The following is a 16,135-nucleotide window of genomic DNA, read 5'->3' as shown; positions in this document are numbered from 1 at the left end:
GTCGGAATAGGATTCTTTTCTCTTCTATTCCATCATTTTTCTTCCCTCCTCTCTTACTTTGTCTTTTGTTTTATAGTCTTTAAAAAAAATTCAATATAAAACGTTAATGTGGCTTAATCTTAACCGTTCAAGTAGGAAGAAAGGGAAGTGGAGAGATATTTGAAAGGGAGAGAATCCTCCTCCCAATGCGTCACTCCGTTACCTCAAGCTCCCAAAAACATCAAGATTGATCTACTAGTCATTACAAGAAACGGATTTGACCACTGAGCCGCCACGTTGATGTTGAACTTATTAATCAAATGCTTCTTAAAAAGCATTTGAAGTGCTTTCTAAAAGCTCACAAGTGCTTTCTAAAAGCACACAAGTGCTTCGTTAGAAGATACTTCAAGTGCTTTTTTGAACCTAAGAACGCTTCTTAACTTGTTCAGTCAAACATGTTAAAAAACACTTCTAGCAATCCAAAAACGCTTTTACTTATTTTAAAAACATTTCTAAACCACCAATAGACGCAAGCGTTTTCTGGAGAAAGGCTTGCGTAAAATATTTAGTCCTCACGCTTCGCACAAAGCATTCAATGATACGATATTGAAGGAAAGCAAAAGGCTTCTATGCAGCACTGGACTACAATGAGCAAAATAGTCGAGTGATAGATTTTATACCAATGTGTCAAAAAAGCAAGAGTTCCTACTGCCTAGAAGAGATGGGCGAGCTAAAGAACTTCCATTGAGAATCTGACGTTGCGCATTCATGCCCTGCAAAAACTTTCAACCGCAGCTGCAACGACGTCCCTAAATACCCACAAGGTTTTGTCAGACTCATACAGTAACAAAGAGATCCTCCAGTATAAGATTAATTCAAAGGATAAATAGAAAAACATAAATAAACCTAATACTAGTAGATAGATGCTCACAGATCCAGGATTCGAACTAGACATTTAAACTACCGGTTCTGAAGAGAGCAGGAGCAACCTCAGATTCCTCAATCAAACAAATCCGACACTGCTGTCTTCTTAAATGGATTAACTTGTGTCAACTGTGCCAGTGCAGATTTGTTGGGAAAGACATTATCTGCTTTCATCCTCTCCCAGATTCCATAAGCTGGAGCCTTGGCATTTACATAGGCCTGAACAAGAGATTGAAACTGACGAAGGTGAGGCGTATAACCAGCCTGTCTCATCCTATGAAATATCTTTTCTGAGTTATGGATGTCCCCCTTCTTTGAATATTGTTCCAAAATTGTCATATAAGAAGTGAACAGTGGCTTCTTTTGGTTGTTTTGGGTAGCCTTCTGCAAAATAGAATCAGCCTTTCCAACCATTCCTGCTTCCACATAGAGTTTCACAAGTGCATCCCAAGTTAATGGCCCAATCTCGCAATTGTTATCTGCCATATGCTTGACAAGATCTTTACCCTTGTCTAGCATTTTATTGTTCGCATACACCTTCAACATCACAGAATAATGCTTGGAAGAAAGTTGCTTCCCTGATTTTAACATCTTATCAAAAACTACCTCTGCTTCTTCAATCTTTTTCAACTTTCCCCAAGCTTCGATTGCAGCCAAACACTCTACAAACAGAGGATTTGATTCACAAACCTTCCAAACTCTCCCTACTTCGTTGGCATTTCCCAACTCAGCATAAAGGGGAAGCAAAGATCGACAAACCCAACGATTCTGTTTTAAGCTTCCAGATTCCATGTCCTTCAAAACCACCTCGGCTTTTTCTTTAAGCCCGCCAGTGGCATAGTGCCTAGCCAAGGTGGCTTTTGTGCTGATGTCTGGCTCAATGCCTTCCACCTTCATTGTCTCATAAACTTGCTCCATTCCAGTTATGTCATTTGACTGGCCTTTTGTATCTATTAGGACTTTATATGTGAAGGCAGTTGGCTTGACATCTTCTTTCTCCATTAACAGTAATACAGCTGGTATTTTCTTCTTGTCAAGCCTCTTGTAGAGGAGTAGCAACTGGTTGCAAGTAAATGCTGTGACCGGGAATTCTAGGTCATTCATTTTGTTGAAAACTTCTTCGGCTTTCTTCATATTGCTGGTAGAGACACAGTACGTCAACAGGGTTCGGTACATTACCTCACCTCTAAAGGATTTTGGAATCTTCTCGAGATAGTTTTCTGCCTTTTGGAGGCCACGTACTTTGGCGATTAAGCCGAGACGAGTTGCATAATCTCTTTCATTAAATTCAATCTTCTTATGCTCCTCCAACCACTCTGAAAGCTGCAAAGTGCCTCACACAATAGTAAGATTCCGTGAGCACGAAATTCATGCTTTTAAGGAACCGGGAAACAAACACAAGAAAAGAAGATGCACTTGTGGTGCAAGAAGATACTACCATCCTCATTGTACATCTAATCTATTGAGGGAAATGATGAAATGAAAAGAAAGTAAATTTATCACAAATTTGTTCTGCTTTAAATCAAACTATAAGACGCACAAATGGAAGCATTGCCAAATCAGCGTGCTACGGTCACTTTCAACATAAAGCTACAGAATTTCATTAAAGCATGTGAGAACTCATGACTTCAAAGTCAACTTTTCTCTTACCTTTGATCATAAAAATGGGACTCAAAGAAATAAGTTAATGAGATGACCATTAATTTATCATAAAAAAGAAAACCAAAAGATCCAGCCATAAGCCAGTGCAATTGACTCATTGCAAAATATGTATCGGTCCTCCTTCAAGTACCATTAAACCAAAAAAACAAAAAAACAAAAAAAAAAAAAACAAAGAAGCGAAGTGTGTCATGATTACAACGTAAATATATCAAAACAAGAAGCTATTCTATGTAAGAAAGACCGGAAAAGTGTATCAAATGCTAGAATACTTCTGAGATAATGTAGGCAGGCTGCTATGTTGAAATATCTCTGTTTTTCTTTTCTTAATCAGCTATGTTGGCTTATTTATATAAATAAAACAATTCAAAACGTGATAAATAAATTAAGTTTGAAATTATAAGGCAGCTAAGATCAAATTAAAACTTTTGAGATTATCATCTGGTTTACGAATTTTTTAAGTGTCAATAGAAAATCGAGTCAAAGTACCTGTAATGCCCTCCCAAACATTTGACGCCTGCGAAAATTGAGCAGGGCCATTGATATCTGTGTCCGGTTTATTTCATTTCCTTCTTCTACCCACTTATCAAGAGCACCATGAACAGAGAATCCTGGGAAAGCTAAGATGGCCTTGTAAAGTGCTAAAGGGTTTCTTTTCTTTCGCAATATTTTCTCACTTGGATCGTCTCAGTCTCTGACAACTCCAGCTCATGTTGGGAAGCCTCAACTTCTTCATCAACTTCAGAGAGTTCTGGTTCAGAAATTAATTCATCTACATTTTCATCATTTCCATTGATCTCTGGAATTGCTTCAACACTAGATGGTGTTTCAAGTTCAGAGAACCCATCTTCCAAGTCATCTTCCTCGCCATTGCTTTTTGCACCAGCTTGTGAAGAAAGGCTGCGTTTATCCATGGAGAAGTTCCAAGAAACACATGTTGTGTGGTATAGTCTCTTGGAAGGCAGACATTCATCAGACAATGATTTACAGGACTCAAAGAAACAAACATCCTCATGTCTGTCAGTAATTGGTAGCTCCAAATTAGCACAACATACACGAGAAGTTCCTATGTTGAATGCTCGGTTCCTGGACGCAAGAGAAAACCTAAGTTTCACATGCATTCCCAAAGAAAAGAACCAACAACATAACATAACGAACGATCCAGAATTTACTAGAAAACATCCTGCATAAAAAGAAATAATAGCAGGAAATATATAACTAAAAGAGATAAAAATTCAGAAGATGTCATCGTCAAGCTTCTACTAGTACAAGCATATTATGAAATCCTCCGAGACAAAAGAAACATAAAATTGCATCCCTAAGAAACTGTTCGGAAACAAGGGCAGCTGCGCTAGTAGGTTATTCTCTATATAAAGAGAGAAGTGAGATTCAACGGCAGAAACAATGTTGCTGTAAAATATCCAGTGATGTGACAGAAGATTTTTTAACAGTCTAGGATCAAAAGAAGATAAATTTCCTGTCCTAATAGTCTCCACTCCATGAACTCAATTTGTTCCTCCTCTGTTTTTGTTTGTGGTTTCTTAAACGTCGCACGAAGCATTTCAATTCCGTTCTAATCCTCTTCAAAACATTCTCTCTTCCTTTCAACAAAGATGAAATTAATGATTTCTAACTTCAAGGTAAGAAAAATCCTTGAACTGCTTAACTCATTGCGTACAGATGACAAATCAAGACTGGTAAACAAAATAAAAGATGAAAAAAAAAAAAAAAAAAAAAAAACAAAGCAGCCATTTGCACATCAGGTGATTAAGATGAAACCTAAAACCTGTAATCGTTCAGAATATTCTCTCCCACCTTCTGATTAACAAACAGGTGATTAAGATGGGGCCACTGAAACCAAGAGAGAAGGAGAGAGAGTATATACCTGAGAGGAAGAGAAGCACGGCGGAGAGCCCACATGGCGAGAGTCGGCAAATCAGAAGCACCAAACAGTAACAGTCCCAGGGAAAATGGAAATGGTGGTGCTCGTTGAGTAGCTCACACTCTTAAACCCTAAAACCCTCCCTTTGCCGTCAGGAATTACTGATTTGGGGACATAAGGGTTTTTCTTTTTCTATTATTGCCTTTTTTTTTTTTTTTTTGTTTTGGCTAAATTAAAAGCCTAACATGCAATAATTTTTTTTTTACAGCCATGTCCGTGACAGAAACTTCATTCTGTCAGTCCAATTCCGTTAAATAAACTTTCTTTTATTTACAAACATGCCACTACCTTGTCAAATCCTAAACATCATTATGTCAGAAATAAATAATAATTGTCATAGTGAACAACCAAAATCTACAAACGCACATGGAGAGAGGGGGAGAGAGAGAGAGAGACAGTAACAGTTTCATAGAGCGAAGGAGAAGGATGGAAAGGAATGAATCACAAATCAGAAATAAAAATAAAAATAAATAAATAAATCAGAAGAAATTCATCATCATTAGAGAATGAAATCGAATTGGAAGATCGCATTCCCAAGCAAGGAAGCTTCAAAAAAGTCATGAAATATTGCCGTATTGCCATAAGAAACGCCGTGATTCAGAGACCATTACCTCTTCAGCAAGAAATTGGCCAAGGCAAATTCAGCACCACCTACTTCTACACCCACAAGCTTACCGACACCCAATTCGTTCGCATGTCCATCCCTAAGTGCAAGCTCCTCTGCCAGGGGGACTACGACGACATCTAGAGGGAGATTCAAATCATGCACCACCTCTCCGAGCACCCAACCATCATCCAGATTAAGGGCACCTATGAGAACTCAGTGTCCGTGCACCTCGTCATGGAGATCAAGTCCATCTCCTATAAGCCAAGTTAAGCTTCATTTCCTTCATTTACATATCAGATCCACTTTTACTTGTTCTTTCTTTTTATTAGAATTGGAAATTGAAATGTTGGTCTGCCATTGATTTTGAAAATTTTAATGATAATTTATTCAACTATTTAATTTGCTGAATTGAATTTCTTGTGCCTTGTTGTGTACTCAATCATTAGGATTGCTTGATTTATACATACATACATACATACTGTTATTGGTTAAACAAACATAAACTCAGCAGCTCCACCTACGAGGAAGGCAAAAGAGCTATTTACCGGATATTGTATTTTTCTGAATGCCATGTTTGGAAGTTGCCAAATTTATTTAGATATTTCTTCTATATTGCGCCTAGTGTCTTTTAGAACCATGAGAAATAATGTGTGTTTCTTCAGTTTCATAAATAGTGTATAGTTTTGTAATAGTTCCATCAATAGTATGCATTATCTTTGGTTCAAATCCAGAATTAGTGTGAGTTATTTTGTTCTAGTTACAGAAATAGTGTTTATTTTGTTATTTTTCATAAATAGTGTGAGTTATTTTGGATTACTTTCAGAAATAGTATGTGTTATTATGTTTTAGTTCTAGAAATAGTGTGAGTTATTTTGGTTCACTTTCAGAAATAGTGTAGGTTATAATGCCATAGTTTCAGAAATAGTGTGGGTTATTATGATTTACTTTCAAAAATAATGTGGGTTATTTTGTTGTAGTCAAGAAATAGTGGTTCACTTGCACAAATAGTGTGGGTTATTTGGTTGTAGTCAAGAAATAGTGGTTCACTTGCAAAAATAGTGTGAGTTATTTTGTTATAGTTTAAGAAATAGTGTTTATTTTGCTCCTTATATAAACTGACACACCCCGATCGAAATCAGGGCATGCTGGCCATCATGCGAGAGTGACGTAACCATGTGCACAGTGCGGAAGCTAAGAATAGTAATAAAGTACAAATAAATAAAAACCATGCTATACACTGAGTACATAACATACATGTGCAAGCGTAAGTGTGAAAAACAATATTCAGAGCATGGAAGACCTAGTGCAGTCCGGGAGAAACAAATACTAAATAAACACAACCAAAGGTGGTCCTACACTGGTGATAAACTGTCAGATATGTCGTGAATTCCTCGAGAGCCACCAAAAGAGCTATCCAAACTAGAACCTGGAAGGGCGCAAAATAGAAAACGTGAGTGGGCAAAAACAAAGCTTTTCAAAATCATTTCATTATCAAAATTCTAACCCCTAGCCGTAAAACCCGTATAGTTTCCCAGAAATAGAATATGCACATATATATAAAACATGCTCAGAAATATGCCATGTCGAATGCCTCTATATAAAATGTAAGTACTCAGGTAATATCAATCAATGCCATGTAATCTGTCAGCCGGAGTCACCTAACGTGACCTGTACGGCTGAATCTAGAGCTTAAATCCCCAACTCACTAACTATACATGCACACGAGTCGGAACCACCTAAAGTGGTCTGTACGACAGGACTGGGTGTAAATAAGTACGCTCAAGTGCTACGATCACGTGAAGACTGGGCGAATAATCGCGGGTCACTTACGAGTTGGAACCACCTAAAGTGGTCTGTACGACAGGACTGTGTACCTAACTTGGATCCAAGATAAGCATGTGGTGCGGGAGGTGAACATCACATGAAGGACTGTGCCCTACTCTGGGCGGGAGCACTAACACTGGGGGTGCAGGTTATGAGCTTTCTATGCATCTCACATCACTACTAATCACAAACATAAACCATAACTTACCTGGCACTTACCTGTGCGTCTGCAGCACCAAATATATATATATATATATATATATATGCAACTACTAATGCATAATTAAATAGGCAAACGCAATGCATGGCATTTAAAATATATAAACGTTTCATTTCATTTTTTGGGAAAATCACAAGTATATAGGTATATACGGAAAACCAAAAAGCCCACTCACTGGTATGTAGAAGGGTCGTAACCCCCTTGCCTCGAGTGATCGTGCTCGTCCTCGGGATAGGTCTCACCTATATGCGAAACAACTATAAAAACGTTAATTTAAAGCACATAACCCAAACTAGGTAAAAACTTCTCATACAATGCTCAAATGGGGTGTGTGAATACACCAACATGATCTACTCAACCTCACAAACATCCCCATATTTTGTAAATAATTTTCTGACGTCACACGCGCCCCCACACTCCTGCCAAGGCACGGTCACACACGCAGGCAAGTGCCTGGCACAGTTACGGCGTCAATTAACGCCGTCAGGAATATTCCGTTATATCTGACAGATTCCGTTAAAGTTAACCTAACACCGTTAGGAATATTCAGTCCAAATTGACGGAATATTTCGTCGTCTTCTCCGCCCAACCTCCGGCGCTGTCGCCGTCACCGGAAAACTGAGAAAATTTCTAAACTTCATATCTCACTCATTTTTCACCCAAATTTCACAAAATTGGTAGCAAAATAAAGCTTACAACTAGAGGAACAAAACCTTACCACTTTCAAGCACTAAACCTAACGAAATCTCGCTGGAAAAACTCTACCAAATCCGGCCAAACCTGCAACTCATGATCCTGACGTCCAAAACCTTCAAACGAACCACCTCGAGTTTCCTAAAGACCTCACCAAGCTTCCTACAACCCTAAAATTCCCAAAAACACATGATTTTACGTGTGCATGAACAGTACCCCAAATTGAACATCTCGGGTTCAACGTGAAAACGAAGGTGTCCTTACCTGAAATGGGTATGGTTGAACTCGTATGAAGCTCACGAACACAAAGGTATGATTTTCTTCCTCGATCCGCAACGTTTTCAAGCACTATGGTTCTTGTCCGTACGTATGGTGAAGAAAAGAGAGAAAGAGAGAGGCTTCGGGATAGAGAGAGTCAACGGGAGAGGGTGATGGAAATGAAGATGGATGTGTGGTTGAGATGCAACCAACCAAGAACCCAAAACAACCACACAAACAACAATTATCCACTAGGGCAAAACCGTCATTTCATCCCTACGGTACAAATAATCCGGGACGGGCTTGTCACTTACATAAACAGTATGTGTTACTTTGGTTCAGTTTCATAAATAGTGTGAGTTTTTTGTTGTAGTTCCAGAAATAGTATGAGCTATTTTAGTTCAATTTCATAAATAGTGATAGTTTTTTGTTGTAATTCCAAAAATAATATGAGCTATTCTGGTTTGGTTTCATAAATAGTGAGTTCTTTTGTTATAGTTCCAAGAATAGTAAGAGTTATTTTAAATAATGTTGATTATTTTACTGCAATTCTAGAAATAATGTTTATTTTATTAACTTCCAGACATAGTGTGGGTTATTTTGGTTCATTTCATTAATAGTGTTGTTTTAGCCTTTTATGAAAAGGACTTGGACTAAGTCTATTTTAATCAAAAACCACGCTATAACTTTATTTAATGAAAAAAAATTAAATATTAATGAAAAACCTTTAAATTTTCATAAAAAAAAACCCTTAAATTTTAATAAAAAAAGACAAAAGAACTTAAATTTTAATAAAAATGACACAATTTTAATATAAACAAATTAAAAAAAAAAAAAAGATCTGACGTGCGGGACCCGTGCGTCCATACACTGTTTATGAAACTATACACTCTTTATGAAACTAGACCAAGAACTATACACTATTTATGAAACATGTTCAAGAAGTAGGCACTATTTATGAAAGTGGACCAATAACTAGGCACTATTATGAAACCGGACCAAGAAAAAGACACTATTTATGAAACTGTACCAATACTATACACTATTTATGAAATTGGACCCAATAACTAGGCACTATTTATAAAACAAGACCAAGAATTAGACATTATTTATGAAACTTATTACACTGTTTATGAAACTTATGACACTGTTTATGAAATTTACCACACTGTTTATGAAAAATTACAACACTATTTATGAAACTTACTACACTGTTTATGAAACATAAATGTACTACATTGTTTATGAAATTTAACGGTGCTACACCATTTGATGACTCTTCAGTTTGGTTGAAGAAAAACATTATAGATCCAGAGAGTCATCAATTTGGTTGAAGGCTATACCTTAGCAGACGAAGTTGCAATTTTGTTTGCAGCTTTACATATATAAACATACATGTTTCTCATCCTTTTGAAAAGGCATGTTACATCATACGTGGTGCATCATACAAAAAGAATGTGAAAACCCTATCTAAACAAGCAACCTTCGACATGACCGTGAGAATTATTTGTTTCGATCTCTATCCTTTTACAAGCATCTTAAAACGGTGATCATCTAATCATCCTATGTATGTGTTAAAATAAAGAACAATGTAGTGATTATTCCATCATTCAATTTTACCGAATGTGAAAAGCAAGATTATGTTTAGCCGTGTCAATGGAAGTAGAATTGATCCATACGAAATATATATATCCATGGGTGTACAACTACAACTTTTCAAGATCAAAGGACTACATAGTCTACAACTTTCAGGTCCATATGCCGCATCTTCTTCAGCCATAGTCGTAAAACAAGAACATAGAATCATTTAATGAGTTCAAGTTATACTCTTACGTGAACTTCAGAGCCAAGATTAACCAAAATCCTAAAATTGGTCACACTATTTTTCTCTAAATTCTATATGTTCTTCCACAATTCGAGCTTTCAAGAAAACACCTTCAACAACCAAAAATCACCAAATGGGATTGCATATCGGGATTGTCGAATTTAAAAATATATATATATATATATATATATATCACATTCGGGTAAAATTTAATTAATCAAAATGAAAGAGGGAAATTGAAAAGGATACTAAAATTTGTGTCGCTCGAACACCATGTCTCTGCAAAACAAGAATCACTCTCCCCCCCTCCCCCCCCCCCAAAAAAAATACACATAATACAATTTAATTTGATGAGTAATTAAATTTGCTACAATTGTAGCTTGGTAATGTTGGCAAAGAAAACCCCAGAAAATGGCTTTCAATAAAGTAGTTGGGAGAGGGCCTATGAAACGGTACCGTTAAGCAAATGTGCAAATGAGGTCTGGTCACAAACCTTCTCGAACTTTAATGTCCTCTGAATATTGACTTCCGTCATCCCGGCAGTCAATATTGGTCACTCCGTACTGCCTTGCTGCCGAGATGGAGACAAATTAAAATGAAGTTTGGGGGTCTGATCTGTAGTTTTTGCACAGTGCAGAGATGGAGCTGCGATGCGAGATTAAAAAGAAAAAATGGAAGGTTTCAAATGTCGGGAAGAAATATGGGGGTGGGAGACAAAATAGCAAAGAGATCCATAAATGAAGAAATTTATTAAACGGACAAAAGTTTGTACTCAATGTCATGGGCAAAATCGAAAACTCAATATTTGGGCCATTTAAATTGGACTGGTTTATTGTTAGGCTTTGTCCTAACCATTAAATAAAGTTACAACATGGTTTTTGGTTAAGATTCAAAGTTTTGAAGACCTTTTCATTTTCCTTTAATATAATGGCAACCGTCTTGGGCCACTTGGCCGTTGGGCGATTCCTTTGAACCTTTGTGTTGTGGTTGCAGAAATTAGAAGACCGGTCAAGAAGTTCAATTCTACTTCATGGAACCATATTTATAGGGAAAGAAATTTTGCGACGTATGCTTTTGCCAAGCATAAGTTGGGCATTCCGTTGAATCATATTTGGGAATATGTTACTCCCTCTTTTGCGTCTTTAGCTTTAAACTTTGATTGTATTGGTACTGATTGTATTCTTAGTTCCTCCCTTTAATGAATTTACACTAAGGGGAAGGGGAGTTCAGCTCAGCCACACAATGGGCAACCTAATTTGGTAACGAATTCGTCATCTTTGAGATTCTTACTTACAAGCAAAGAGAAATATCATCAGATCGTAGTACTGAATGACAAACATAACATTTTCTTTTGTATTCGAGGTTTAGTGTAAATTAAATGAGCATTTGTCAAAATAAATAAATAAAGTATAGTGTAGATTATCCAATCAAAAACACATAAAGCACTTGAGTGCATTTAATAAAAACTTTAATTCCTAAACTAACCCTATTTTTACATTTGTATCACACCTAGCTCTGGTTAGGTCACAGTATTAGGGTGCAGTGTACAATGGGGATAAAGATACATGCATCAAAGACAAGAAAGACTCATCTATAACAGACTTGTAAGAAAATGTAAGATCAATCTTTAATGTTGTTAGACTATTGATTACTATGCGGCAGTGCAAAGGGAGAAATAGCACATCAAAGGGAAGAATATTGAAATAGTTTTCTTATTAGATGATTTGTCTAGAGGAATGACTCCACTTATAGACTTCATCATACCCTTTCTAGAGAGTTATAAGACTTCTTTGAATGGTCTAGTCCTTCAATGATAAGACACATCACTTATAAAAGGGCATAACCCTTATGATAAGTCATACATCTTATCACACCCTTTGGTTAAGTATACGTCAGTACACCAATCTTATGGTGCACCTTCATACACCAAATACACACATAGTAAAGCCAACATCATCATGATCATATCCCAACAACTCCTACTTGATCTTGGTGATGTAAAATCTCGTTGACTACACAAAAATAATAAGAACACTTAGAGCATATTTCTACAAATTCACTTGTAGTACAACACTCCCTTCTAAGTGTTTTGCTGAAAAATCACTCCCAATGCTTTTGTGAAAATGTCTGCACTTGCTTTTTAGTCTTACGGTACACCATATCAATTTCCCTTCTTACAGTGCATTTCTGATGAATTGAAACCTTCTATTGATTTTCTGATTTTATGATGATATAGAAGATTTTTGGTTATTAGTAGAGGTATTATCACACTGAATTTGACTAAAATGCCTTTGTGCTATTTCTTTCTTTCTTTCCTTTTTTTCTTCATATTGAATTTTTATTATACATGGTTAAATTGTAGAGCCTGATTTCATAAATGTCAATTTTTACAAAAGTTTCATACATAGTCAAAACAAGTGTGTAAAGTAAATCCAGATATCCTCAAAATTAAAAACAATCCAAACCCCTTCTAGTTTGTGCCTTTTTTCTATAGGTTGTGCTTAGCTTTTTGATAGGAGCATATTTATGCTACTTAGTTATGTTATTTCCTTACATTTAGTGAGCTAATTAATACTTATTATAGTGTTTTGAGCTGTTTTCGTTTGTTTGTAGGTCCTAATGACAAACTTGGCAAGAAAAGGCAATTTTGAGTCTTTTAGAGCAGTTTTGGGCTTATTTTGGATAGCTTGTACATGGAGCAACTTGGATGGACGAATTTGGAGTCAAAAGAGGTTAGAAACATGCTACGAATCAGAAAAGGAAAGTTCATGACAAAGAAGATAAGGAAAGTGCAAGAAAAGAGGAAACATTATCCAAAACCTTATCCAACCTTATCTTATCCAAACCTTATCCTATCTTATCCTAACCTAATCTTGTTCCACCTTAATCCTAGCTGCAAGTGGACCTAAAAACCTAATTTCTAGAAGCCCTATCTGACCCTAAAAGGGTGCCACACCTTCCCCCCCTTTTATGCCTTCTAGAACACCCAAAATCAGCCATAAGACACTTAGTTTCTAGAAGGCCCAATTTTGGACGAAAATTCTTAAACCTATTTCTGATTGGATTCTGATTTTATTTGGCCTTTTTTTCTCTTGGATTTGGATTGTATAAGTCCATATCTGAGATTGATTGGGCTAGGACTTAATTCCCCAAACCCATGCCGCAACTTAGGGGCCCTAAACACTTATATTGGCTAGGTTTAACCCTAAATCTGATTGCTAGGGTTAATGCTATATATATATATAAAACCTAAAGTTGCCGCACCCTTGGAGACACCCTAGGCAGCCATTCAACATTCAATTCATTCATCCATTCACATCAGCCATCATTCATTCAGAAAATACATCTTGTGCCGCAAGTCCTAGGGAGAAGAAGGAGTGCCGTGGCTTCCATAGGAGGAGGAGACCTTGTGCCGCAAGAAATCTGCATCCATTGGAGACTTTGGGAGTTCTTTCTTCCCTCGTTTCGTTTCCATGTTTATTTTAATTTGCTTTTCAATTGTTATGAACATGTGTAACTAAGTTTTTCTTAGTTAGGGGTGAATTCAAAGCCATGGGCATATGTTTTATATGAATTGATTTCCTCCAGATTTTGTTTCTTGAATTGTGGATGTGATTTACTTAATTGATTTATTGAGAACTTGTTCTTGTGTGTTGATTAAGGATGCATACTTAGTTTTCATACATGAATTTGTATTAAGTAAATTCTAGGCAAGAGTATCATGCAATACATAGTTACAAATGCCTAGTCAATGCTTAGGGTTTTCAAAAAGCTTAATGATCTTTGATTTTATCTCTATTATGCAGTTCATGTAGGGAATTTGATAAGAATAATTTGATTGTCGATGCGTATTCCATCCAATTCAATGAAACTAGGAAAATCTGAGAGTTAATTTGTGCTTTTCACAATTAATTTGGGGCATTGTCATTCATGGTTTAAAAGGAATAAAATCTGGAAATCAATTTATGTTACATATGTGCATGTGTGGAGAAGAACCCCCTAACTAGCCTTTTTTCCCATTCAATTCACCTAATTTAGTGCCTAATCTGTTTAGTTTACAATCTGTCCATTTTAATTAATTTCGTCCAAATCAATTCCCCATTTTATTAAGTGTGTTAGATTAGTTAGGAAAGTGTTTGAATCTGTCCAAATTAGTGTTTTGAGTCTAAGTTAGTTAAATTTCGTCCAAATCACCCTTTAGAGTCTAGTTTGAGTCTATTTGAGTGTTTTGGGCTGTTTTGAGTCTTTTTAAGTTGTTTTGAGTCATATAGATCTAGGTAAGTGTTTTAAAGTTTAATTTTGTGTTTTTAAGTCAGTTTAGAGTAGATTAGCATCCCTAGTTAATCCTCGGTTAGAACGATCCCTACTAGCATTTATACTACAATTGTCACAAATAGGGTTTAATTTGTGTGTCAATATAATTTTCACATCAAATTTTGGCGCCGTTGCCGGGGATTAGCAAACTTGCTAATCCCTTGTGTTTGTGTTGTGTCAAAGTGTGTCTTAAGGTCAAGTGTGTCGTGTGTTTATTTGTTTGTTTATTTTAGTGTTTACCGTGCCTTAGTTCATAGTTTTTGTGTGTTTGCCGTACCCTCTATAAGGGTTGCTGATTTGTTTTGTATGACTCGTAGTTCTCATCCCGTTCGTGAGAATATCTTCGAGTTTGAAGACAATTTTGAACGAACTTTGAGAAGAAAGAGGAATCAACCAGAACCTAATCCACCTAGTTCTAGTTCTAAGGCCGAATCTGAAGAAGAAGAAGTGGAGGAAGAAGAACAAGCCATGGCTGCAGATAATCGAACAATCAAGGAGCTGTCTGCCTCAGGATTAGATAATGCCATGCCATTATGCATTCAATACCCTAGGGCAGCTCAAGGCAAGACCGATGAGTTCGAATTGAAGTCAAGCTTGCTGCATCATATTCCTAAGTACCATGGGCTGTCCATGGAAGATCCAAACAAGCATTTGAAGGAGTTTGAAGTTGTATGCTTAAGCATGACATCCATTAACGTCGATGGGAATATTTTGAAGATGAAAGCTTTTCCATTCTCTCTTGTGGAAAAGGCTAAGGATTGGCTTTATGAATTGGCACCCGGGACCGTTACTTCTTGGCAAAGCATGAAGAGAGCATTCTTGGAGAAGTTCTTCCCTACTTCAAGAGTCATTCTCTTGAGGAAGAAAATTAGCGGAATCCAACAAAGTCAAGGAGAATCTTTTCCAGCGTACTATGAGCGTTTTAAAGCCCTTGTTGCATCATGTCCTCAACATCAAATGAAGGAGGAGCTTCTACTTCAGTACTTGTATGAGGGCCTTCTTCCCATTGAAAGGCAAATGCTCGATGCTTCGGCGGGAGGTGCATTGGTGGACAAAACTCCTATGGCAGCCAAGACCCTAATTGCAAACCGTGCTCTAAATGCACAACAATATGAAGGAATTGGGCAAAGGGACCCCCCACGGCAACAAGTGAATGAGGTAAGTGCAATTTCTGAAATTCAATCTCAATTAGCTAATCTCACTATGCTTGTGTCTCAGGTGGTCGATGGATCGAAAGTGCAAGGTGCAGCCGTTTGTGGAGTGTGCTGCATTCAAGGGCATCTCAATGATCAATGTCCTCAATTGATAGAGAATGGAGGATGGGAAAGCGCCAATGCCATAGGTTATCAAGGCCAAAATCAGCAAAGAAATGATCCATACTCAAATACATACAATCCGGGTTGGAGAGATCATCCAAACTTCATGTGGAGAGAGCCTCAACAACCTCAACAACAAGGAGGATATAGACAGCCACCCCCTAGGATCTATCAAAGGCCATACGCACCACCACAACTTCCACCACAATCTGCCCAACCAAACTCAGGTACGTCGTTGGACAATGAAACACTTCTTAAGTTACTTACCAATTTGTCTCAGGGGCAAGAGAATCAAAACAAAGCCATGCAAAATCAAGAAAAAAGGGTGGACCAGTTGGAGAAACAAATTAGGCAGATAGCGGAGTTTGTAGGACAATTTCGAGACCAAGGCAAATTGCCTAGTTCAACAATTGTCAATCCGAAGGGAGGCTTTGAGACCGCCAATGCAATCACCTTAAGAAGTGGCAAGGAAGTTGGAACCACCCCACAACCACCAAAATCAAGCCAAGAAGAGGATGAAAGGCTGCTGCAAGAGGAAGAGAGCAAGGACAAAGCCACGGCAAGGGTGGAGCAA

General features: G+C 37.2%; 1 protein-coding gene across 1 annotated transcript; it reads right to left on the bottom strand.

Annotated features, from left to right (window-relative positions):
• Nucleotides 1-585: 585 nt before the first annotated feature.
• LOC103927384 (pentatricopeptide repeat-containing protein At1g80270, mitochondrial) lies at nucleotides 586-4,654 on the bottom strand. The gene is given in 4 exon segments (XM_009336300.3): nucleotides 586-2,226; nucleotides 3,052-3,248; nucleotides 3,251-3,648; nucleotides 4,448-4,654. Coding segments are annotated over 4 exon segments (1,878 nt in total). The 5' UTR covers nucleotides 4,483-4,654; the 3' UTR covers nucleotides 586-978.
• Between the last annotated feature and the right edge of the window lie 11,481 nt (nucleotides 4,655-16,135).

This window comes from the organism of the source record quoted next, unplaced genomic scaffold (genome assembly GCF_019419815.1).
Source record: "Pyrus x bretschneideri cultivar Hongxiangsu unplaced genomic scaffold, Pyrus_bretschneideri_v1 Contig72, whole genome shotgun sequence".
Lineage (NCBI taxonomy): Eukaryota > Viridiplantae > Streptophyta > Magnoliopsida > Rosales > Rosaceae > Pyrus > Pyrus x bretschneideri.
Note: the sequence above shows the minus strand (reverse complement) of the source record. Positions and strands in the feature narration are given on the sequence as shown.